Here is a 25,691-nt window from a genome sequence, read left to right on the forward strand (position 1 = left end):
CGGAGCGGCGGGCGGGCGGGAGGCACGATGACGCGGCAATAAAGGTGGAGCTAAGGGCCCGGAGCTGTGTGCGGCGCCATGGAGCGGGGCGCGGAACGCGGGCCCCCCCCGGCCCCTAGCGGCGTGGCACTGCGGGGACAGCCGGCGGGCGGCTGTGGGCCCTGGGAGATGCGGGACCGCCTGGGCACCGGCGGCTTCGGTAACGTCTGCCTGTACCAGCACCAGGTGGGGCGGCGGCGGTCGTGGGGGGGGCGGCGGTCGTGGGGGGGGCGGCGGCGGGGGAGCGGGCCCGCCGTGACGGGGCTGTGTGCTGCAGGACACGGGCGCCCGGGTGGCTATCAAGTCGTGCCGGCTGGAGCTGAGCGTCAAGAACAAGGACCGTTGGTGCCACGAGATCGACATTATGAAGAAGTGAGTGCCGGGCCTCCAGCCGGCGAGCAGGCGCCGCCGCTTCCCTGTTTGTCCCTAAGCGGGTAGAGCCGCCCCTCGCCTCGCGCATACCGGAGCTGTCCCGGCGCCGCGGGGGCCCCGTCCTGCTGTGCTCCGGGGGTCCACGCGAGGCTCTGCGCGCAGCCTGCGCCGGCCGCCGGGCTCTCCTGGGTCGTCCTCGGGCGCGGCAGCGGCCCTGCGGGGCGGTGTCGTAGCGTGGATGCGCACCGCTCCGCTCACCTCCTCGCCCGCGGCGCTGGGGGCGCGCTGACAGCTGCGGCTGCCGTGGGTTGTGGGTCAGTCGCGGGAACGGTGCGTCGTGATCGAAGAGCAGGTGCTGGCGGCCTGTGGGTCTGTGCACCGTATGCTTGCACGTGCTTAAACCCCTAGGCCAAAAGGGAGGTTTCCCTGTGCACTGGAATAGAGACACACCTGAAATAACTTCAGCCAGAGTTCGAGCCGGGAGCCTAGCTCTCTGTTAAAGTGCTGCATGTGGGCTTTGAGGTGTTCCCAAGGTGGGGGGTGTATAGGACTGGGTGCTTCTCAGCAAGGGTGTACCTGGAGAACGTAGTTCAGACCTGAGGCGTTAAACCTGGCTGGCCAGCTGACCTTTCTTCCCACTCTTCAGTAGAGTAGCCAGGGCTTTCACAAGTTTTCTGTCTGTCTAGGTTGAACCATCCCAACATAGTGAGAGCCTGCGAAGTTCCTGAGGAAATGAACTTCCTTGTGAATGATGTGCCTCTTCTGGCAATGGAGTATTGCTCGGGGGGTGACCTCCGGAAGGTAACGACTGCTTAGCTTTGCGTGGCACAGCAAAACAAGGGGTGGTGGTGCTGTCCCCATAGCTGTGGGCCATCTATGAAGCCATATATGTTCTGTAGAGCTTCTCTTTTTTAGTGTAGATCCAGGGAAGTAAATATACAGTGAGTACTCGAAGAGCTTATAAGCAGGGGAACTGACTTTTGGCATCATCGTAATGATGTAGCAAAGGAAAATAGCCTTAAAATAAATTTAGATAATGGAGAGAAATTCTTTACTCAGAGTGCAGTGAGGCCCTGGCACAGACTGCCCAGAGAACCTGGGGGTGCCTAATTTCTGATGGTGCCCAAGGCCATGATGGATAGAGCCCTGGACAACTTGATCTGATGGGATGTGACGAGCCCATTGCAAGGGTTAGAACTGAATGGGCTTTAAGGTCCATTCCAACGTAAGCCTAGATGCTAGCACTCTACATGTCGGAGTCTGGAGTCTGATACATCGTTAACTACCACGTGTCCAGCTCTCAGTGCTGGGCTGGTGCCACAGTTTCACAAACTTTAGCTGGCTCTTTCCTATCAGCTGGGAACTGTTCCTCCACAAAGCTGCAGCACCTACAAGAAAAGCAAACTGGCAGCAGCTGCACGGCTAGATAAAAACTCATGCTCCGCTCCATTGTAGCTGTACACAGGAGGCAGTCCCTTGTTTAGTGGTGGTAAAGTAAATTTCTGCCACTTAAGTTCTGCTTAGAAATCATGTCATCAGAGTGGTCAGGAAACTTTTCTTCTGTTCAGCTTTTGTTGTTTTTCTCACCAGTGCTACACAGCAAACAGACTGGAGAAATCCATGCAGATGTTAAGTGATGTAGTGCATATCTGTGAGAGCAATTAATGTATAATGGTTTCATCTTATGTTTTAGTAATGTTTAAAACAATTGGGACAATGTTAAGAGGCTGAGAGGTTGTCAATTAAAGGAAGGGGCTATATGTGGAAGTAGCATACTGCATAGGTACATAGCTGTCCACGTACCTGGTGATGCTTGGGTGTTGTATTTATGCAGTAAAAGTTTTGAGAATACTTGAACGCAAATTGGAGACCTCAGCCAAGAAATTTGGGGTTATATTAGCTGTACATTCAGTGCAGTATTTGATTATTTAGCATCTAATGCATAGATGCTAGTGCAGCTTGAGAAGTACTGTACTTTATTTCACTTGATCACATGTAATGCTTTGTTCTTTAGAAAAAATGGAAAAAAAAAAAAAAAGGAAGCACTATTTCTCATTTCTTGGACATTGTGCTTTTCAGTGCTGTTAATTTGCCACTGCACATCCATGATGTTTTATAAAGCTTGGAAAAGCATCTGTGTCTGTGGGTCATGCACATGTTTTATGCTTGTGCTCTCTTGGAGCAGTTTCCACAGAAGATGAGGAACATGAGGTTCGGGGAGCCTGGGTATCCTCACTGCTCCCAGCCCTCGGTCCTGATCTGAGTCTCTCGTCTGCTTGTTTTCCAACAGCTTTCAGATTTCTGTGGTTTTATTCTAGCAGTCCAAATCTCTTCAACCTTGTCTCAGTGCAGTGATTTTTTTATTTTCTTTCTTTCCCTGCCCTCTTTTCTATCACTCTATTCAACAAGAGTTATATTTGAGCTGTGTTGTTTTCTGTGTGGTGTTGGCAAGGGATGGTAGGCTTTGTTCCTGACTATTGATTGATGCATTGTGAGTGTAAACATCATCATCTTTTTTTTGTAGCTGCTAAACAAACCAGAAAACTGCTGTGGACTTAAGGAAAGCCAAATACTTTCTCTTCTTAGTGACATTGGTATGTAGTCTATGGACTTCAGTGTCTGTTTGTTTTCTGTATATTTGTATTTATGTGTAATGGCATTTTCCTTTTTCAGCTACCTGAGAAGGGGACTAACAAAAACAGTGTGCAAAACTAAGCTGGGCTTCTATTCCAGAGCGAGGATCCTGTGTCTCTGCTGATTGCAGAGATGAGAGGCTTGCACTAATGATGTGTCCATGGAAAGGGACTGAAGAAGCTATATAGTGTTCAGCTGTGGGTAACTCTGTGGCGTTAAGGTCACAAGTTTCCTGTTCTGTTCATGGCTCAGCAGATGCCAAGCTACACACCAGTCTGAAGGAGTGTAACTTCTACCGCTTAAAAGCAAGAAGCTGTCTGGTGTGTGTCTATGTTTCTATGTGGCTTCACTCTGTAGAATGTGCTTAGTAGCAGAGAAATTCTGTTTGTTCAGGATGAGAGGATGGGACAGCCAATAAAGCAGAGTGGAGAGCAAGATGGGTAAGAGCATAGCGGAAGAGGAAGAGAACATACAAGCTAATCATGCCGTGTCTTGTCCAGCAATCTTCCGGCTAGTGATTTCTTTCAACTGAGGATTAATTAGGTGAGGGATCCCTAAATAAGTGCCTAAATGTTGAAAAGCTTGTCATTTTGAAAGAGTTATTCTATGGTCCTATGTTAAAAATGCGACTAACGTAGTGATGGTGTCTGTTGTCTCCTTTGCTTGCGACAAGGGTGGCTACGTCAAGATGCAGCATCCACATTTAGCCTCAGGTTCCAGGGGGAGGTGGAGATTTTGGTGGCCAAATTCTTGACTACTGAAAGGTCTGTAAGAAAAGATAGGAGAGATGCACCTTAAAGCAGCTTCTTGGCTGCTCTGGAAGAGGATAGGTAATCTGTTGGAGAGTTACGTCTGCAGATGGTCTTCCTTGCAAGCTAGCCTTCCAAGAATGCTCCTCAGCAGAGCTCCTTCATCTTTGTTTTCTCTGATAGTTAACCAGTCTCTCCTAGGAATGGAGCCATCTTGGTATGAAAAAGTATCTTGAACACAGTGGTCTGGGCTTCTAGGCAGAAGGATTCTCATGTCCTCTTTATGAGGGAGAGGAGAGATGGTTGGCTTTCCCCTAAAGGTTTATTTTTCTGAAGCGGAAAAGGACTGGTACCTTTATTAGTCAAAACAATGTTATGGTTTTTCCAGAGTCACTCCTGACTGGTGTTAAGGCTCACAAAATGGCAAGGGAACATGAAGCCAAAGAGGAAAACAACACCAAGTTGTTTTGGTGTTGTTTTCCGTAGGGCTGTGTAACACAAAAGTCAGCCATCTGTACAAAGTTTACCGATCCTTAAGAAAGTACATGGAGACAAGTGTTCTGCATCAGTTTAATGGAGAGGTACTCACATTGCTGGGGTAGCCAGCCAGTACAGTCTCCACGAAGTCTTCGGTACCAATGCCAGCCTGCCGGTGGAATGTCTGCCCTGGGATCACACCCAGCACATTCCTGTGGTGACCAGCAAGATGTCTGCACAAACCATTAGTACCATGACTATATATATAACAGCAGGAGACAATAAAGCACCACATATCAGAATAAGCAAGGTCACTCAGAGAAAGCAAGGAGACTGAGTTACAGCTACAGGGCAGTTTCTCACAAAGAAGTTTCTTCCAGCTACATGCAGAAGCTAGAGGCACTTTACTTGTGTTCCCAAGCTAACCTGAGCTCTTTCTCATGGGCTGATTGCCTGTTCAGGCCATGATCTGTGTTCTTTCAGACAGACTGTTTGCCAGCCTTGTGTCTGACAGCTTCACCTAAAATCAGAAGCATTTTACTGTATAAAGCATTTATATGTTGCTGGTACTGCATTCTCTCCCTATTTCAAAGTGCCATGGAGAAGTGCAAGTTGGAAACTGTTAAGTGTGTAAATGAGTAATAGACTGATGGTTGCAGGTTTGTCTCTAGTGAGAGATATCACGTCTTGAAGGTTAAAAAAATCTCACACTTTGACAGTTGTTTTTTGCTGTTCTGTATGTGGCAGTGTCCTGTAGCTGAGTTGCAAAATAACCTTTTGTTTAGCAGCGGGTGGTGTTATTTGGGTGGAGTAATGATTTCCTCTCTTCCCACAGGCAGTTTTTCTCCTGTTGCTGTTAGTAGTAGCTTCACAGCTACCTCAAGGCATTTTGCCACAAGGCAAAGTCCTACCCTTTGCCTTTTCTTGTTCCCTCCAGCCACTTCCGTGACCTTGTGAGGTTCTGAAAACCAGCCTGGCTAAAACCTGGTTGATTTTTTTTTTTTTTTTTTTTTAATTTTTATTTTTTTTCTGCTTAGCTCCCAGCTGAATCAGGGAATCAGCTCCCTTCTCTCACCTTTAAGGCCAGAGATCTGCCTTGCAGTTGTGCCACCAGGTCTTAGCTCACAGCAGCCTCCCCATTCTGAAGAGCAGAGGAACAGTTTGTTCAGTCCTGTAGCTGTATGTGCAAACCCAGCAAATATTCTAAGTCAAGTTCTTAGTGGTTCTTCTAAATGAAAACATGTTGCTTTCACAATCAAAGAAACTGGAGGTATTTTTTAGCTGTGTCTTTAATAAGTGTGTTTTTTCTGTCATATCACACATGTCTTTTAGGCTCTGGTATCCAATATTTGCACAAAAACAGAATTATACACAGAGATTTAAAGCCTGAAAATATTGTTCTTCAGGATGAAGGTGGGAAGGTAAGTCACATCTCTGCAAACTGTGAGCAGCTTTACCTGAGAGAAATAAAAGAGTGACTAGCTTCTGGCACTGAACTAGACTGAAAACTTAACTCTGAATTTATGAAATGTTTGTATCTTCTTGAAGCAACAGATTCTACTTTGCTTATTCTGTAAACTTTATCATTAAAAGCAAACAATTTTTGCTTCTGTTCAAGAACTTCACATGCAAACAGAGGATGAAAGATACAAAACTGTAGTTTATGGTAGCCTTACATTTGTGGGTTTGAGGGTTGTGTAAACAATCAAGCTAGTTCAGAAGTACAACCAAGTGGATTGTTTAACAAAAAATGGTTTTATTTATTGTTACTCCTCAAATTCCAACATCATAAGATAGAATGCCAAGCTAAAACTGCTGAGTCGCTTTAAACAAAGTTGAGTCTAAGCTGAGGCCAGCTTATGTGGTGAAACAGCAAGCTTCAGTGCAGTGTCGTGTCTCAAACCTTCACCACAGACTTTTTCCGGAGTTCCTGTTCTGGCTTTCCCTTTCTTGGATGCATGTCACTGCGTAGGTTTGGTTTGTTGTGCTGGTTTTTTTCCCTCTGAATTTGTTCTTCTGATGATCTATTTAAACTGCTTACAGATCGTTCACAAAATAATTGACCTGGGTTACGCAAAGGATTTGGATCAAGGAAGCTTGTGCACTTCATTTGTTGGAACATTGCAATATTTGGTAAGACAGCTGTGTTTTGTTTTTTATGTGTACAAGTGATGTACACATTTTATAGCATCGTAGAAGTGTGTGAGAACCTACAGAAGTCCCTTGTCACCCTTCTGTTGGTTCCACCTCTTTCCCTCTGGAGCTGACAGCCACTCCTAAACATAGATTTGTCTCTGCAGTAGTGCTGGATTGCCTGAATTGCCTCTGAAGTGTCCTTGTATGGTTCTTTTCAGGCTCCCGAACTCTTTGAGAATAAATCCTATTCTGTCACTGTTGATTACTGGAGCTTTGGAACGATGGTGTTTGAATGCATTGCAGGATTTCGGCCTTTCCTGCACAATCTCCAGCCATTTACCTGGTAAGACATTCAGCAAAAGGACTGACAGCTGTCAGTGAGTGAGAATCCCAATATCAAACTTACTGCTGTTGAATAATGAGGCTTCTTGGTCTGTTAAATCTTGCAGAAGCTAGTCGTACTTTCATTGCATTAATGACACCTTGATCAGTAATTTATACATATCGTCGTGGGTGCCTGTGAGCATAATAATTAATGCAAGAATTTGAAGTTTGAATCAAAAAACTTAATTATAATTCACGCTGTTAAACAGGGAAGTAATGTCAGAACAGATTAATGCATGGAGAGGAGCAATACAGTCCTTTGTTCTGCTAGACTGTGAGGTCACTTATTTTTTAGCAACAAATAATGCACAGCAAGACTTCCTGTTGCAGTGTAGACACATAGGATGTGCTTCCAAATAGCTTAACAAGGATGAGAACTGAAGGACATTAATAGGACTTCCACATATGTGGAAGTTTCTCCTTACTGTCTCATGGCTAGAACAAAGAGCAGAAAGGCTTACTGTTGTATTATTGATGTATTTCCACATCTTAGCTTGTGATATCAGGACCATATAAATAAAGATGGATTTTTCAAAGCGTGGTTCTGCGACAGAACAAGCATGAAATTTGTTTTCCTGATAGCATTAAAATAATGGGAGGGAGAGGAAGTAAATTTTAAAGTGCAGTAGTTTCTCTTTAAAATCCTAACTCTTGGGATTTTATTATTATAGTAGTTCAAATATTTGTCCCATTTTTTCCAACATTTGGAAAACTCTATTTTATAATAAAAAAGTAGTGAAAAACAAATGACAGAGAGAAACAGCTCTTCCAAGCATCTGTACTCATAAAAAGGAAGAAAGCAGTGTGGGCCATCTGCGTGCAGCTTCTGTTCAAAACTGGGGCTGATTAAGAGAGCAGACTGGCCTCCAGGGGCACGAAGTGTTTGTCTACCTCACCCCTGGCTGATGGCTGCGGCCCGGGCCATGCTTACATGGGATTTGCACTGGGAAATCCTGCTGCTGCGCAAGCAACCAAGCTCTAGGCAAGATGCAAACCAGTGCTGAAGGGAGCCAGGATGAGGGAACAGGTGGAGTTGCCAACGGTGGTTTTTCCTAGTGTTGGCTCCAGTAATACACAGTATTTCTAATACTTCTATCTTATATGCTCCTCTGGCATCAAGGCAAGTGCAGTGACTTTGCCAAATGACTCCTGCAAGTTCAAACTGTCTCACAGTTGTGCAGAGGCTGATTTTATTGGGCAGGATTGCCCTGTGGTCCGCAGTTAATTGTTACCTGTTGGTCCTTTTGTTTGATGCTCTCCAGATGTCCTTGCAAGCAGATGTGAAAATGTGTCCAGAGATAGAGTTAATTGCAAGGACTCCCTTCTTCCAGTTGGAGATAGTTGTGCTAGGTGAATTGTTTAGAAATATATTCATCCTGAAAAAAGTTTGTTTTCTAAAGCTGATACTTTTTGCTAATGCCAGGTTTGCTTGGCCCTTTACAAAAGAAATATTGTCATACCCATAAAGAATTTATTTTCTAGGCATGAAAAAATCAAGAAGAAGGATCCAAAACACATATTTGCTTCTGAAGAGATGAGTGGGGAGGTTCGCTTTAGTACTCATTTGCCACAGCCTCACAGCATCTGCAGGTAAGTGTGACAATGTGATTATATATGATAATTTTTGGCTCATCTTTTAAATGGAGGGGTCCTTCTTTCTCCTAAATACTGTCTCAATCTGTAAGCAAGCTATTATTTGCTGTTACAGAATAGCTTGTAGCCCCATAGATCTTCATGGAACTTTGGGCTCTTCGCTGAGAGAGATGACTTCATTAATATCTGCCTGAAAATTTGATGGTATTGAATCTCATAAACCAAGTCATAAACGATTCTAATATAATTTTAGTCATAGGAGCTTAAATTAGCTCCTTCATGAAAGCAAAATCATCTAGTATTTGCATTGGAAAATACTGTGGCAAGAACAACCAACGCCTCAGAGATGGTCAGAGCCTGCTGAATAGAGCATACAAGAAGTTCCTGAAGCTGAAGCATCTGATTTTGTCTCCCAGTATCTCGTGGGGTGCTACAGAAACAGCAGATCCAGACTCTTTATAGAGAGGCAGAGTGGAAGGACCAAGGGCCACAGCACAGGTGCTTAAAGGAAAATGATATTTGTAGATAGGAAAAAAAAAAAGTTTCCTGAAGCTAGTGATGCATCCCTGAGTGGGAGTGCTTCTTGCACTGTGCAGTGCCTTTCACCACGTTACTGATAATAAAGTTATGTGCTTTTGATGTGGATAAACAAGGAAGAGAGCTTTGTGGGAGATGAAGGGCCATTTTTCAGCTATCTGTGGGGACAAGGCAAGGAGAAATAGCCATAGACTGGAGCACAGGAAGTTCTGCAGCAGTACGTAAGAACGCCTTCACGGTGAGGGTTACGGAGCCCTGGGATGGGCTGCTCAGACAGGTGGTGAGTCTCCTCTCAAGACCCATCTGGACGCCCACCTGGGCAGTCTGCTACAGAGGTCCTGCTTTGTGGCAGGGTTGAACTCAGCGATCTCTAGAGGTCCCTTCCAGCCCCTACAATTCAGTAATTATTCCAAGCAGCTCTGCACCATGATGATGGTTGCTCTGTAGACAGTTTTGCTTTTTAAGACTCTTTAAGGTTTACTAAGTGAGCTTAGTGTGTTAGAATATCTGCCTTCTCTTTCTCATGGTTCTTCTGTTTTGAAATTCATTATTATTGTTGTTTAGTTTAATTGTAGAACCGATGGAAAGTTGGTTGCAACTGATGCTGAATTGGGATCCAGAACAGAGGGGTGGAGGTTTAGATCCTGAAACCAATTGTCCAAAGTGCTTCCTAATTATGGATCACATACTGAATTTGAAGGTGAGTGTAGTTTTAATGGGCTCAGTAGAAACATTTCAGAGAACAGGAATTGTGCTCAATACAGCAAAGCTATAATCCCGGCATCATCTAGCTTCTGGGTTTTGAGGAATCTTTTTGCTGGTGTTGGAAAGTATGTGTATATACAGCCTGTCTGGCACATATCTGAGGACAGAATATCATATGCTATATTAATCTCTAGCTTTCTTCTTGTAGCAGAAGAATGATCCTAAATTCCTGCCTGTCATCTTAGTAAGGACTCAGCAAGCTCAAGTGACTGTTCAGTATTTGCTAATGACTGTTAATTTTGAACTGTATTACTGATACAGTGACTTCAGGTTTGTGTACTAGTAGTAGATCAGAGGTTGTATTCACTTGGCTGTTCCCCTTCAAATTATTTATTAATTAACTGCTGAAGTGAGACTAACTGAGGCAAAAGTGCGTGGAAGCCAGAGAATAATCTGAAAGAATTCCAAAGGAATTAGAGACAGAAACACAAAACATTATGGCAATAATTGGGACTTGTCACAATCTGCATATTGTGATATGGTTTGAGACCTACGGTTTCCACCCAGATACAGTAAAAACAGAAAGCCATGAGAGCAGTGAGAAGATAGGTGGAGTTATGTCACAGTTGTTTTATATGGAGGAATTAGACTCCTCTTCTTGAAAGCTGTACTGGCTACTTCAGAGATGACAGACTTGAGATGGCCTGTATGCTAACTTGTTTCTATTCTTTTCGTGTAATGAAGCTGCAGTGTGGCTTTGGAGCTGTGAGGGAGTTTGGTCATAGTTTTCTGATATTGAGTTAAAAGTTACAGGTCTGAATTTTATGATGTGAGGCTTTACACCTGCACTTAATTATTGTAATTGCTAAAACTTTATGGTTTATGGTTACGTACACCCTTTGATGCTATTATGTGCATTGTCTTGGATAGCCAGTGACCTGTAATTAATTTGCACTCTTTTTTACAGATAGTGCACATCCTAAATATGACCTCTGCCAAGATTGTTTCATTTCTCTTGCATCCTGAGGAAAGTCTTCATTCCCTTCAGATTCGAATTGAGTTTGAAACTGGAATAAGCACTGGAAATCAGGAACTGCTCTTGGAGACAGGAATTTGCCTGGACCCCCGGAAACCTGCTTCCCAGTGTGTTATTGATGGCGTAGTAAGAATGATTCTGTTCATTTAAAGTCTTTCCCACTCTTAAGGAATTTGAAATCTTAAGGAAGATTAATTGCTTTGATCTCATCCCACTTGAGACAATTTACTCTGTGTAGCATGATTTTCTTGGATAACATAGGTTGCTATGGTTATATTCCAACTAAATCTTTAAAGTAACTTGCTAGCAAAGGGTCCTGTGCTTCTGTGGAATCTGTCAAAGTCAATTTTTTAAGGCATCAGATATGAAGAGTTTCTGATGACAATAACGAGTTCGTTTTGTAACCAGATTTTCTCTTGTTTGTGCAGAGGGGCTGGGATAGCTATATGGTCTACTTGTTCGATAAAAGCAAAATTGTCTATGATGGACCCTTTGCTTCTCGGAGTCTGTCTGAGTGTGTAAATTATATTGGTAAGTATGCTGGAGGACACCTTGGACCTGAAAGCATTACTTCTTGTGGAAGTACATTTGCCTTGCTAATCTCTTTGTGTATTTCGAAGGGCAGCCTCTGACTAAGAGGACCATTTAAGAACCTGTAGCAGCCTAGCAAAATGTTATCTACAGTGTTATCTCCACATTTTATAGATTTAACAGTTAGAGCATCCGTTGCTTACTCTTTTGGAACTCTTCTGTAGAGCTTTGGTAGCTTGAGTGAGTGCTTTAGATGCAGAATTAATGGATAAAACAAACCATGGGTCCTGCCTTTTCTGACGTTTCACATAGTGTTATGTCTCACCTTTTATTGCCAGTAGCCACAATGCTCAAAGAAATGAGAACATCACATAGCAAATGAGCAGTTCTTATGTGTCTTGATCTGTTAGTTTAAGTACCTGAAGCAGGAATAGGGAATGTTGTAAGCACTAGACTCCTTTTCTAGAGTTGTTCTTCCATTTAGGTGCAATTATGTTTTTCTTGTATTCAGTACAGGATAGTAAAATCCAACTACCAATTCCTCAGCTCCGCAAGGTATGGGCAGAAGCTGTTCACTACGTCATTGGGCTAAAAGAAGATTACAGCAGGCTTTTCCAGGGCCAGAGAGCTGCTATGTAAGTTGTTATTCTTAATTCAGAGGATTCAGTATTATGCAAACATGGAGACTGACTGGAAGCATGCATCTCAGGGGACTCCTGATTGCTAAAAGTTTTATAGCTCTCTGATCTTCTATACTTCCACATTATGAAGTGTGTTTGGGCTGGGAACTTAAACAGCTCCATTAATTCTATTTCATACTGCCTGATGTTGATAACAATTGAAAAAACTTGAATGCAGTCACAGACTTGCAGAATAGCCAAGGTTGTCAGAGACCTCTGGAGGTCATCTGGTTCAATCCTTTCTGACACAACGTGTCCAGAACTATGTACAGACGGCTCTGGAATATCTCTGAGGATGAAGACTCTGCAGCCTTTCTGGGCAACCTGTGCCAGTCCTCATTGAAAAGTTTAAATTTAAAAAAAAAGTGTTTCCTAGTGTTCACATGGAACCTTGGACATTTCAGTTTGGGGCCATTGCCTGTTGTCATGTCACTGAGAACCACTGAAATGAGCCTCCTTCTTTAAACTTCCTTTCAAATATTTACATATAGTGATGCCCATTCAACTTCTTCTACTTGCTCATCCTCCTATGAATGATCTTCCAGAACTTTAGTTATCTCTGTTGCCCTTACTTGAACTCCCTCCAGTATGTCCATGTCTCTCTTGCACTGGTGAGCCCAGAACTGGGCTCTGTCCTCCAGGAGTGGCTTCACCAGTGCTGACATGAGAGGATTGATCAGCTCAAGCTGCTGGCAGCACAGTACAGCCCAGGGCATTTGTTTCACAAGTGGCAGAATCAGGGAAACTGTTTGCTGTGTTTGTAGAGTTTTATCCTGTGTGGCAGCAAATGGGCAGTATTATGTGCCTCAGACAGTAAAAAAGATGACAGCATTCACCAGGGGCCACACTACAGAAGCCTGTGTATGCTAACAGTAGTCCCCATTGCAAAGGTTGCTTAATTGGCACACATGCATGAAGAAAAAAAAATAAGAAATGAGAAAGGACTTCCTCTTTTGCTTGTTGAGGACCTGCATATTCTGAGGGTGACTTGGAGTCTGTGACCCCACTAACACTCCTTGTTGTAAACATCTCACTATTTCTTTTGTTTACCTGCCTTTCCTTCAGTGACAGCTTCTTTGGTTGCTGACCACATAAATGCACATACACTTTTCAGCTAATATGATGTTCTTCTTTCATTTGCTAGGCTGAGTCTCCTTCGGTATAATGCCAACCTAATAAAAATGAAAAACAATATGGTATCAGCCTCTCAGCAACTGAAAGCAAAGCTGGAATTCTTTCACCAGAGTATTCGCCTTGACCTGGAGAGATACAGTGATCAGATGGCTTATGGCATATGTACATATTTTTGTAATACTTTCCTGGGTGCCTTGTCTGATTTTTGTAAAGGATTGGGCTAACTGTGAACCATTGTGGGTAGGAATTACCTTAAAAGAAAATGTATGCAGGAGCTGCCATTGTGTTTCTCAGCATCTTTATGTGTTTGGTTTTGGTTTTTTTTTTTTTGTTTGTTTGGGTTTTTTTTGTTTTTTTTTTTCTGGGGGAAGAAGATGAATTTGGCACGAGCAAAGGAGGTTAAAAAGTATAAGATGCCTCCATAACTGCAGGTGTAGTAATACATGTCAGCTGTTCCCACAACTGGGTTGTGGCTCCTGCTTAGAGATTCAACCTATAGAGATTCAACCTCTTTGTCTTTAAATTCAACTGATGCATGCATAGCTTGTGTCATGCTTTCTTTTCGTCATCTGTAGCTTTTTAAACGTTAACAAATCTTTTCTCTTAAGCTTCAGAAAAGATGCTGAAAGCATGGAAAGAGATGGAAGAGAAGGCCTCTCAGTGTGCCCAGGTATGCACCAAGTTGTTTGAATACAGTGGTTTGAGCAAAACCAATGCAAAATTCATTAGACTCAGTTTGTTTATATAGGAAAGTAGGCCATAGAGAAATGTTGTTTACTACCAAAAAGGAGTGGTGTTGCCAAGAGTCTTCTACCTTGATTTTATTGCACACAAAAATGTACATTGCTAAAAGTGAAAATGATACTAGTCAGTCACTAGGCAGTGATCTGAAAATTGCAATGCTTAACTTAAGAATACAGACAAATTCCTTGCAAATAAGCAGGCAAATTGAGTTTTGGTAAAAGAAATTAGAGTCATTCTTAAGAAATTCAGAATGGAGCTAGAACCAGTTCTTAGTGAGAGTTGTCTTCTGCCCCAAGCATGTAACATTGCCTGGTGTTGTTATGGCCAAAGTGTAGGACCTAGCATTTGGTTTTTTTGAACTTCATCCCACTGGCCTCAACCCAGCTATCCAGCCTGTCCAGATTCCTCTGTAGGGCCTTCCTACCCCCAGGCAGATCAGTACTTCCTCCCAGCTTGATGTCACCTGCAAACTTACTGAGGGTGCACTCAATGCCCTCATCCAGGTCATCAGTAAATATACTGAGCAGGACAGGCCCCAGTACCGACCCTTGGGAACCACCACTCATGACCAGTCACCACCTGGATTTAACTCCATTCGCCACCACTTTGTGGACTTGGCTCTCCAGCCAGTTCTTTACCCAGCAAAGAGTGTACCTGTCCAAGCCACGTGATACCAGCTTTTCCAGGAGAATACTGTGGGAGACAGTGTTAAAGACTTGTCCTGTGAGAAACCCTAGCTGAAATATACCCACTGCTAGAATCCTGATGTGTGTTTTTTGGGAGTATTTCAATTTTACTTCCATTGAAAGTAATAAGGAAATAGAGACCTTGACATAGAACAACTCTGCCTGTTGTTCTGTCCAGTCCTTTACAGGGGAAAAAGTAAGCTTTTAGCTGTGAAAAACTGAGGACAGAAATAGAATGATCGCAATGGTTTATTGTCAAAAGCTGCTACTTCTTTTCTCCTGGATATACTGAATAAAGCCTGGGAGGCAGAAGCCATGCAGAAGGGTCACAAAGAGAAAGCAGAGCATTTGCAGTGTATTTCTCAGAGTAGATGTCTAAAATATCTCAGAAAGTACTCTCTATTATGTCTCATCTGCTGAAAGCTGTCAAGCTTTTCACTCACTCCTGGTCCTCAGCAGGACAGAGGAGTTAATATGATAAAAAAGCTTGCTGGTTACATTACATACAGGGAGATGGCTCACCAGTTACCATCTTCCCAGTCCTTTCAGTGGAGTGCTGGGTCTTCTCTAACGTGGTGAAGCTCTTGGTCTCTTCACACAGAGACCTCCCTTACAGCCCTGCTACCAAAACCTTGCCATATGAACCCAATACGCTTCTTGTAGGAAACAAGAAATATAAATATGGCTGCATGTAGCAGAATAATTCAGAGTTGTCAACAGCTGTTTCTACGAAATCCAGATAATTAACAAGTGTTTGCTTTGCAGAGCCTGAGGATTATGATCTATCTTCAACCCTTGCAGTCCAGATTGTAGTCACACCATGTACATTTATCAGAAATGGAAATTGATTTATTCTGTAATACACAGTGACTGTCCAGCAGGCAGCATAACTTTTATGAGACACAGTTACAGTCTTTATGGTGAGCCATAGTGCTCCAGATAGAGACCAGCAGCATTTTTCTTACGACCTCCTTTGATCACATGGCTTCTCACTTCTTATTTTGTTCTTTACTTGCCATCCCTTTCTGGTGTCTCATCCTATTTACATACCTTCACACCAAGTACTTCCGCAGTTTCAGTAACAACTATGTTCCAGAAAACATTCCCTCTGCAGATCCTACAGACTCAGGTCAGAAAGGAAAAGATTCAGTATCCCAGAATGCTTTCTCAGGAAGGCAGTTTCTTTACCACTCACTTCTGTTGTGCTCGTTCAGTATCCACAGTCCATGATTCCAAGATGGTAACTTGTGTTTTCTCAACCATGCCAGAGATTTCCAGTGTATATTGGGCACCACTTGGCTTCTACTGGTGCTTGGAAAGATTGTTGTTCATTGCCTTATCTGACTGTGTGAGAGGCTTGATATAAGACTAGTATTTCTGTATTGCTTTGAGGAAGATGTGAAGTACTAGAGAAATGTTAGGCCAAAATGCATGTGGGAATGTAAAATGTGAGAGCACCTTTTATTCACACTGTAAGAACAAGAGAAAACATCTCTGCTGCTGGAACATTTGTAGACCCAGAGTGTGTATGTGCAACAAGCGTTTTGAAGAGCTGTAATTAATGAAGAAGTTGATTTTTCTCATTCTTGTTGTGAATGCAAATGTATCAGTGAGTAACCTTGGTTATTATAATAGCAGTCATGTTGAAGAGTCTTTATCTCCTAAAGTCTGCAGGGAGTCAGCCTATTGTCCAAAGAAATATTCTGTAGATTTTTATCTTTATTCTTGCTGTCCTTCTTCAATTTGACTTGTAACTGCATCTCCCCATAGGCTGAAGATATTGGATATTTAGATGAACAGATCATGGCTTTGCACACAGAGATTGTGGAGCTTCAGAAGAGTCCATATGCAAGGCGCCAAGGAGAAGTCATGGAGAGCTTGTAAGTTCTTTACTTGCTGTTTTTATTGTGCATTAATGGATGTCTGAGTGATGTTTTAATCTATTGTAATGGCTCTTTTGTCAGCGTTTTCAAAATGTGTTTCTCAGTTTTTTGCAAGCTGAGTGTACAGAGCAATGCTGAGATCAGTTTGATTACTCTGCTGTTAAGAGGGAAAGTCCCACCTTCTGTGGCTCTGCCTTCCTCTTGAAGATCAACTGATCATTTAGCAGCATTGTAAAGTCCAAGAATTATTAGCATTCAGTCAAAGGAGCAAGCTCACCTAGCTTACCTAACAAATCTGGAGCTGCATGATGGCTGGACCTCTAGAAACATGGGGAAAACAGCTGGGACAGCCAAAACAACAACAAGATTAAATTTGTTGATAGTAAGAGCTCTTCTAACTAACTTTGAGTATTCTGAGAGGAAGCATACATTCTCCTGGCATGCTCTTTCCCCTCTGCAAAGCTAGGTCAACTAAGTTACTTTTTGTCCATGTATAGTCACTGATACAGAACAACTGTATCAGGTTGGGCCCAGGAAAGGAAGTGGTGGTGGAGAGGAACTCCCTCTTGCAGCAGTAGTCCACATTCACATCAGCTTAAACACCTGATGAAATTGCCTTCTGAAGCATTGTTTGTAGCACTTTCACTACTGAAAGCACAAGGCTGCATCAGCGTTTATCAAAGTACTTTAAGTATACCCTGAGCTGTTGCTCAGGATAGTCTAGTGCTACGAAGACAAAATTCTGTTCTTTTCTTAACAAGGAGTGGAGAACAGATTGAGTCTTCTGTTTTTCAGTTTTTCAGGCTATAGCAAAGCACACTGCTTAAGATTTGATGCATGCAGCCCAAAGACACAGGTGAGTCCTGTGTGGTGTGTCAGACTGGATGTGCACTGGAAGCTAATGCTCTCTTTTTTCCCTGTGCAGCAGGAGGAAAGAGCACCTCTCACCTGTCTTAGGCTGCTGCAGGACTCTCAAGACCAATAACAATGAAATATGTTAGAAATGCTCACATACATAAGGAGAAGAAGTTTGCATGATTTCTTGAAATCATACTGGGGTGATCTAGGGGCAGTTAAGAGAAGAAGTCTGGTGTGGGCCCAAGAACTAGTTAAACTGCAGCTTGTTGGAATATTTGAGAGAAATAACATAAACTTAATGGAAAAGAAACACTGTCCTATTGTTTGTGCTTTTCATTTGCAGAATGTCACTAAATGTCAATAGAATTGACCAGGCGACATAAGCAGAATGGGAGCAAGAATTTCTGAGGCAGCTGTGCAGAAGTACCTTTAGTTACAAAAACAAGGTTTTGCAGTTAAGGATACTACAGAAAGAAAACATAGCTGAGCCATGTGAAGGCATATGATTTTTTTCTTTCTTTCTTTTTGAAGGGAACAGAAAGCCATAGATCTGTACAAGCAATTAAAAACAAGACCTCCAGGTATGGAAGCAGGTTGTTCAAAGACTTCTCTGCATTTGTGCCCAGCAACTAACTTTCACTGATTTTTTTTCTCAACTCAGTTCTTGCAACCCTGAAAATACTGTTTTGGAGAAGTCAAGTCATTGTCAAGAACATACTTCAAGCCAGTTTCTTCTTGTTGCTGAGCCAGGCATTCTCCTGAATTCCTATAATACTGTTCCCCAGTCATTGGTTTGTCCTATGATTTTCACACTTGAGTATCTGCCATAAACAACTTTGTATGCCTTCTGACATTCCCTAACACTTTCTTCAGATACTACTCCTTTACTTCTCCATACTCATGAAGAACTGCCACTCCTGTGTTATCACTCCAGCCAAACGGCAATCTTTTTTTCTCTTTATACCTCAGTTATTCTTGATGGAGCCTCGTGTTTGGGCATTATGTGTTCTGAATGTGGTACCTGGTGAGCAAGGAAGAGTTAGTTGCTTGTGCATTTGGCAACTATCTTTCCTTACTGAAGCTTTTATCTGTGGCACAAAGAGATGTTTAAGAAAAGCTGTGCCTAATGAGACATTATAGCCAACCTGTGAACTGTGTTTCAGTTTGTTTGCCCGCTCTTAAGTGACTTTCATTGTCTCTGAGCATGAATGAGGGGAAGTGAATAGCTTCTCACTGAGCATTTTACTAATGATTAATGTTCCTTCCAGATCATGCCTACAGTGACAGCACAGACATGGTGAAGATTATTGTGCAGACAGTTCAGAGCCAAGATCGAGTTCTGAAGGAGCTCTTTGGCCATCTCAGGTAACTATTCAGAAAAATAAAGGCAACTTTCAGCATTTGTGTCTTTGGGTCAGTACCCAAATGTTCCATTCACAGATAAGCACTTCTCATAGCACTCTCATTAATATTAATAGCATATTAATAGTATTAATTCTTCTCTTTGTGTCTGTGTTGAATTTCCACTTTTTTCTTCTAAGACAGCTAATGCATATAGCTAGTAGCAAATGAGAGGAAAATACAGTAGCTTGTGCTGTTAGCAGCCAAGAGTTTACCTTAAAATTAGGCAGGTCTGCTTAAGTTGGAATTTTAATCTTTCAAAAGAAATAGTGTAACAAGCTGAGAAAATAACAGTGATTTGTTCATTAATTCCTCAAAAGCTCAAACAAAAAAGACATTACATAGATCTCAGTAGTCAGCAAAATGTGATCTGTCCTTATTTTCAGCTGTGGCATATGGTTAATAGATCCACAGAGAAAGTTGCCAGCTTAGGTACATCAGCATACAGAGACTCGCATAGACCAAAGAGAATTAAAAGACCGTGGTTGAGTTTCTATACTGTCTGTTATCATCAGGATCAATTTTTGTACCTCAGATAAGAGCTTATATTCTCGGTATTAGTAGCAGTGTTGTCTACCTACTTTTTTTGAGTCTTAACCAGACAGAAAAATCCAGGGGTCCTTTCAGTCTTGCACATTTTGTACCTGCAGCTACCACAGTGTTGAGCTAAGAGAAAGGGGTGTTCTCACTGAATTGTCCTTGAATCTTAAGATGAGGCCACTTTCAAAAAGCTCACTGCCACACAAGCTGGAGTTAACTGTGTGTTTTGGTTTTGTTACAGCAAGCTCTTGGGCTGTAAGCAGAAGATTATTGACTTGCTTCCAAAGATTGAAGTGGCTCTAAATAACATCAAAGAAGCTGATAACTCGGTGATGCAGATGCAGGGCAAAAGACAAAGGGAGATATGGCATTTGCTGAAAATTGCTTGCGTAAGTAGCTTCTGGATTTTTTGCACTTCCTTCCACTGTAAGAACCAGGGGACATCAAACAAAGCTGTAAAGAAAGAAACTCAAAACAAAAAAGAGGTGCTTCCACACAATAGTTACTTTACTGTAGAGAAGTTTGAGATGCTAAAAGCTCACACAGATTTAGACAGATTCATGGAAAATAAGTCCAGTAAAGGAATTCTTGGTCCCAGAAAGTCCTTAAATGGCGAATTGCTGGAGGCTGGAATGCAGTGCATGTAACATAGTGCATGACATGAGCTTCATTCTTATGTTCTCTGAGTGTATTGCAGGATGTATACTGGGATAGGTAAACTTGTGTCTGCTCTTTTAAACCTGTCATTATGTTAGTATTTCTGCAAAAATGAAATGGGTGCTTTCTTAAATAGCATCAGGTGTTTGAAGAATACACTTGATTTTTACACATCATCTCTAGTGGCTATACAGCCAAAACTATCTTGATTTCCATGTGCCAACGTTTAAGGTCAGCTTAGGAAACATCACAGAAAACAAGTTTCTTCTTTCTAGACTCAGAGCTCTTCTCGTTCACTGGTAAGCTCCAGCCTAGAAGGGACAGCCTCAACTCCCGCTGCCACGTGGGTCCCCCAGGGCTCCTCAGAATATGCACCTCACCCTCTTTCATCTATGGCAACTCCTGGAGATGGGTAAGAGCAACAAGAAAAGGATGCTGCTGCAGAGAGAGGAGTCAGTATAACCACTGTGCACATACACTCTGAAACCACGTCTTCTGCTGATAGTGTCTCTAGTGCTTGGGGGCCCTGACCTATTTACATATCTTTACCACGTCCCACATGGTGGGCTTTGGATATGCTATGAAAGAGTGTTTTAGAATACTAGACTGCCTCTGAAGGCAACATTATTCAGTTCCTGACTGGTGTTTTTTAATAACTTCCTGCTGCCCATACCACAGCTCTGCCCCAGGGCTGCAGCAAAAGGCAAATTTGGAGCCAAAATGCAGTTTCTTTTCATGCCCAACCTCTGGTGCCAGATAAATCAGGCCATATTTAGTACTTCTCACAGCTTAAGGATTAAAAGTCTTAATTGAAATGGAGGTCTGAAGTTGGAGTCATGAGTAATCAATGTTCTATTTCACTCCTCCAAAACAGTTTCAGTACCTCATATGTTACTAAAACTCCAAAACCTCAGGAGTTTGGTTAGCTCTTTCTTCACAAACCTTCATGCTCCAATCCTGAGCAATTTCCATATACCACTCTCAAGTAAAGCTTGTGACCTCCATCAGTTAGCACTGTGCACTTAATTTCTTTCATATCTCAGCCTAGCTGAGACAAGAGAGTTGACAGGAGCTGAGGATTTTGATGCTTTTTTTTTCCTTTTCTCAGTTCACTAGTAGTTTTAATTCCAGTCAGCCTAACAGAAGAAGAGCACCCCTCAAAGACTGCTCAACACTCAGTGTTCAGCAGTGTAGATGTTGTGGAGCAGTAGCAGGGCTTACAAGCACAAACATTTCATTTATCAATCCATTTGGCCATCTCTTTCTTTTTGGACCTGAAAAATCTAATTTCTGAAGATACACATTTTTTAAGTGTGCTTTTGCTGGAAGTCAGTTTTCTGAAACCTTTAGCTTCCTCCTTTCTGTCTGCTGCTGTAGGGCATATTCTACCTCCTAGTGATACAGGTTGATCACACTTTAATGAGTGCTTTCCTGAGGTGATTTTGTGTGGCCTCAGAGATCCTCTTCGAAATCTGGCTTCACTGTATGAGGAACTGTACAGAAAGCTGCAAGATGTAAGCCTGTGATTTCAGGCCGCTTTGTACTCAGCTCATTCCCCATGTTCTCTTAAGGCTGAATTTCAGAGTGGTTTGTGTACTTCCTCTGTAGGGAAGGAGAACAAATGGAGGCTTGTGGGGTGAGGATCTGCTGGATGCTTCCTCCAGGCGTGTTTTATGCCCTAAAAGGCAGCTCTGTAATTGCAGAGAACTGTTAGTTTTCTGGTGTTTTACTTTTTTTCTTCAGTGCAGAAACTACTGATGTCAGTGTTAACTTTTTTTTATATTTGTCTTGTTATGCCTTCCCTACAGGGAAAACTTCGTTGATGTGATAGAGGAGAACCTGAATTATCTTGATCGCTTTAGCAGTATGTTGCAGGAGGCAAGAGAAGAGCAGAACAGCTTGACGGTAAGCTTGTTGGTGTGTTTCTGAGGACCTGACTGTCACAGCCACAACAGTGTCCTCTGTGGGTATGGAGTACTCCTAAACTACTACTTAATTATTTATGATTATGTGAATTGCTGTGGTTGGCATATGATGTCTGTTACCTCCCTGAACTCTGCTAACATGCTGGTCTTAATGGAAAGCAGCCTGCATGGAGCCCTTTTCTGGTTATGAAATTAAGCTCTCATTATAGTGAAAGCGGGGCTTTAGAGAGTCCTAAGAAGGCTTTTTGCAGAAATTGTTTTTTGAAATAGCAAGGCATGACAGAAATGTTGATGCAGACTGAAACTGTTCCCAAGTTACTGATCAAGGCTGGTAAGTTACTGCTCAAATGGGCCCAGGAGGATGAAGAGCATCACAGAACACAAGGTTTCTTGAAAAGCTGATTTTAGCTGATTTTAAGTCTGTTTCTTAGAAACGCCAATTCAGATATAATTAGGCAATCAGATTGACCTTTTTATAAAGGAGAAGAGTCAATACAGCTTCTGTCAGCTTGAGATTGCCTCAATTTATTTTGCAAACTATTGCAGTCCTGTAGAGAAGTCAGGTATCTCTGAGAAAGTGAGATCCACTGATATGCTCTGGTTTGGATTTTCAGAAGCTACTTACAGTGTCTCTTCAGGGTTGGCATCTATTCATGTGGGATAAAAAGTTAAAATTGTTTATCTGTTGTAACTGCTGAAATAAGGAACAGAGGGTTGGAGAAATGAAGGTTCGTGAAATAGAGCTCTAAAAACTTTAAAATGTCTAGAAACATTTCATAGTTTCAACAGAAACTATGCTGCTGTTTATGAATCATACTGAACAGCGAACCAAGAGTTTACTGGAGTTGCTGAGGATGAATTCAGTGAAAACTTAATAGCAAATGAAAACTCATTAGCAGAAATTGCTATTGCTAGAGGAGGGGAAAGCTCTCTGAGTGGCTTCCTATTGGTTATTCTTACCTATTTCTCTGTCATCTCCTGCATCTCATCCCATGGTGCAACATCTGACTCTGACATATTTTAACTCAGAAAGATTATTCTTTCTTGTGGAATCATGCTCTGCCAATAAATACTTGATTTAGTTACACTTGGTTCCTTTCCCATTCTCCTTGTATCGCGACACAGAAAATAAACAGGAAAACAGCAGAAAATGAGGTTTGTCCTCTGAAAGTCACTCAGAAGAACATAAGAGAAATCAGTAAGATCTTTTTTCTCTATTTTTCCATAAGCATGGCTGGGAGCCTTTTTTTCATATGTTTGTGTTTCTGTACCGCCTGTACAATCACTAGGGCCAGTAGCAGTAGGTTGTGTACAGGCATAGCATCATTCTCAGAGCAAGAAAGACAGGTTGTGCCATGCCCGAGTGCTACAGTAAGTGTGGGGAGAGCAGTGCAATCACAGTGAGCTATGTCATGAAACGGTGAGAATTTTTCCAGCTGTGATGGAATGATTATCTGGAGAATAGAGAAGTACTAGATAGTGAATCTTTTGTCTCCATCTCTGTGTTTTTGCCTTGCTTTCTGTATGATCCCCCTATTATCAGTTAGCTGTTGTCATTGAAAAATGGGGTCCCTTACGTGTTATGGGCAATATCTCCCCATATCGCATGGCGGACTATTTTCAAGGACTTGGCAAGGACGTCCTCATCACTAAAGAAAGACAACTGGCTGCCTCCATGGTGGCATGGCCACTATTGAGTGCCTTAAATCATGCAGATACAAGAAATAATACTTTAGAAACTGAAAATCAGCTTTTGAAAGACCGCATTGAAAAGCTGGAGCACGAACTTGGCATTTTAACAGGGAAGAAGCCAATTCTACATCTTCCCGTAGGCCAAATTCATAACATTTCAATAAATGATGACCAGACTCCTGAATCAACAGACTTCGTTGATCAGGAAAACAACAAATCCAAATCAGACCTTGAATATCCAATTCTGACCGATCCACTGGAAGTCCGTCCTGTTGTAACCCAGAAAACAAAAAAAAAGTACAGGACAGACCGGCAGGGGTGCCGCCTGATCAGTGGCCCCCTGCCCAGACTCATTTACATGTAACAGCTCGGCCATACACAGCAACAGAATTAATGGACTTAGTACAGTGATTTCGGCAGAAGCCTAGAGAAAGTGTGCCGGCTTGGTTATTAAGGCTGTGGGATTCTGGGGCAGAAAGTGTTTTGGTGAATGGCCCAGAAATAGCCAAGTTGGCCACCATGACTGTCCATCCTGCTCTCAGACAGAGGTTATATGTGGGTCATCAATATCGTGATGAAAACCATTCTATACTAGAATGGTTAATGGCGGCCTGCCGTATGGTATGGCCGAATAAATCAGACATACCTTTACATACAGGCATGTGGTCCTCCATGGAGGACCTTCAAAATTATATCCGCGAACTGGATGTAAGAGAGGCTATCTATGAAGACACATTTGATGGCCCTGATATGGTTAAATTTTCAGCAGGGATGAGAGATTTAATTTTACAGCAAGCTCCCTCCCATCTCTATGGCACCCTAGTCTCCATATTAAATTCCCTTGTAGTGTCAGAAGCCGTAGTCCAGCAGGCTGCCCAGTTAGTTGCCGACTTGGGAGAAACAACGCCTGCGGACTAGGTGCAGTATTCGGTTTTTGGAAGAAGCAGAGGTCCTGCCAGTAAATAAAACCAAAATGCTGGCTACTCGAGCTCCTCGATGGGGACCCATAAGGGTATCCCGAAAACAAACGTTTAATGATTTAATTTGGGCTGGGGTCCAATTTGCTACGATCGACCGCCAGCCCAACCATGTCCTTCTCCAGCTCTGGAGACAACTAAAGGACAATCAAAAATTTCAGAGCTACCCTGAGAAACCAAGGGTAAGGGTTATAGAGAGGGTACCAACAACAACATGGAACTTAGAAGATTTTATTGTTCCAAATAGGAAGAAAAAGCCACCTCAGGTGTCTTGGGCCACAATGCCTGAGCCATCAGAAGCAAAAGAACTGGCCCTAGCACAATTCATGGCGTGACAAGGGATGTTAGTCCCCATAGGGCCTCCAGACGGGACCAGAGACCCTATGTAGAATTAACGATTTATTGGTCCCGAAAAAATATTCAGAGAGTTATGGCATTAGTGGACACTGGAGCACAAACATCAATTTTCTATGGAGATCCGAGGCAATTTGATGGCGACAGAGTGATGATTGGTGGTTTTGGGGGACAGGCTATTCCTGTCACCCAAGCATGGCTAAAATTAGGGGTTGGGCGTCTCCCACTGATGGAACATAGAACGGACCTGCACCTCAGGACCTCATGCCTCCAGTCACATCATCGAGCACTGGCCCATAGAAGAGTATGGACATCCACTGATCATCACTCATCTTGAATTGTACCAACACACGTCGCGATAAAATTGTATAAACGTCGTGATATACCGGATCTCTGTATTAGGGAAAGCTTACCCTTTAGTTAACCTGATCATTGCTTCACGCCGTGAAGGGGTGGAGTGCATGGGAACTACTGAGTCACGGCCTGAACCTCCAATTGATCCATGAGCCATGAGCCAGCCAGAGGAGCACAGGTGAAGGCAATTCCTAGACCTATTAAAGAGCTGGCTACCAGTGGGGAAGGATCTCTTCTGGAGATCGCCTCTATTGGTGTTTTGTGGTGAGCCCAGCCTAAGGGTAAGCCTTCCATTTTATTCTCTTTTGTTATCATTGTCCACTTCGCCTAACTCTCTTGATTATATTGTGATTGTAACATCTTGATATCCACTGATTATACATTTTCTCTTTCAGAACTTTGACTGGAGCTGGCTGAAGTAGTCCCAGGAACTATGCTGCTTCCTGCCTGTGTGCAGATAGCTGGATGCAGCCACATGCCCCATCGCATCTCGGATTAGCCGTATGGATTGCCCAGGCTGTGGGGCCAGCAGCAGATATACGAAACTGGCACTAACTGTTTAACAGACTGTGGCTTCCCTGTGCCTTCAGCACAGCGAACGCTCTGTACGGCA

The 25,691-nt window shown here is 42.7% G+C and overlaps 1 protein-coding gene across 1 annotated transcript; it reads left to right on the forward strand.

Moving 5' to 3' along the window:
• The first annotated feature begins 1 nt into the window (after window position 1).
• Window positions 2-25,588, forward strand: CHUK (component of inhibitor of nuclear factor kappa B kinase complex). Its single transcript, XM_048944610.1, has 21 exons — window positions 2-225; window positions 317-411; window positions 1,098-1,212; window positions 2,936-3,005; window positions 5,604-5,692; window positions 6,315-6,404; window positions 6,626-6,750; window positions 8,274-8,381; window positions 9,486-9,621; window positions 10,594-10,788; window positions 11,091-11,193; window positions 11,705-11,828; window positions 13,018-13,169; window positions 13,616-13,677; window positions 16,208-16,317; window positions 17,710-17,759; window positions 18,447-18,543; window positions 19,361-19,508; window positions 20,052-20,188; window positions 21,585-21,681; window positions 25,474-25,588. Exons 1-21 carry the CDS (start codon window positions 79-81, stop codon window positions 25,498-25,500), a joined length of 2,277 nt encoding a protein of 758 aa, XP_048800567.1. The 5' UTR covers window positions 2-78; the 3' UTR covers window positions 25,501-25,588.
• Window positions 25,589-25,691: the final 103 nt, after the last annotated feature.

The sequence above is a fragment of the Lagopus muta genome, chromosome 5 (assembly GCF_023343835.1).
Source record: "Lagopus muta isolate bLagMut1 chromosome 5, bLagMut1 primary, whole genome shotgun sequence".
Classification (NCBI taxonomy): domain Eukaryota; kingdom Metazoa; phylum Chordata; class Aves; order Galliformes; family Phasianidae; genus Lagopus; species Lagopus muta.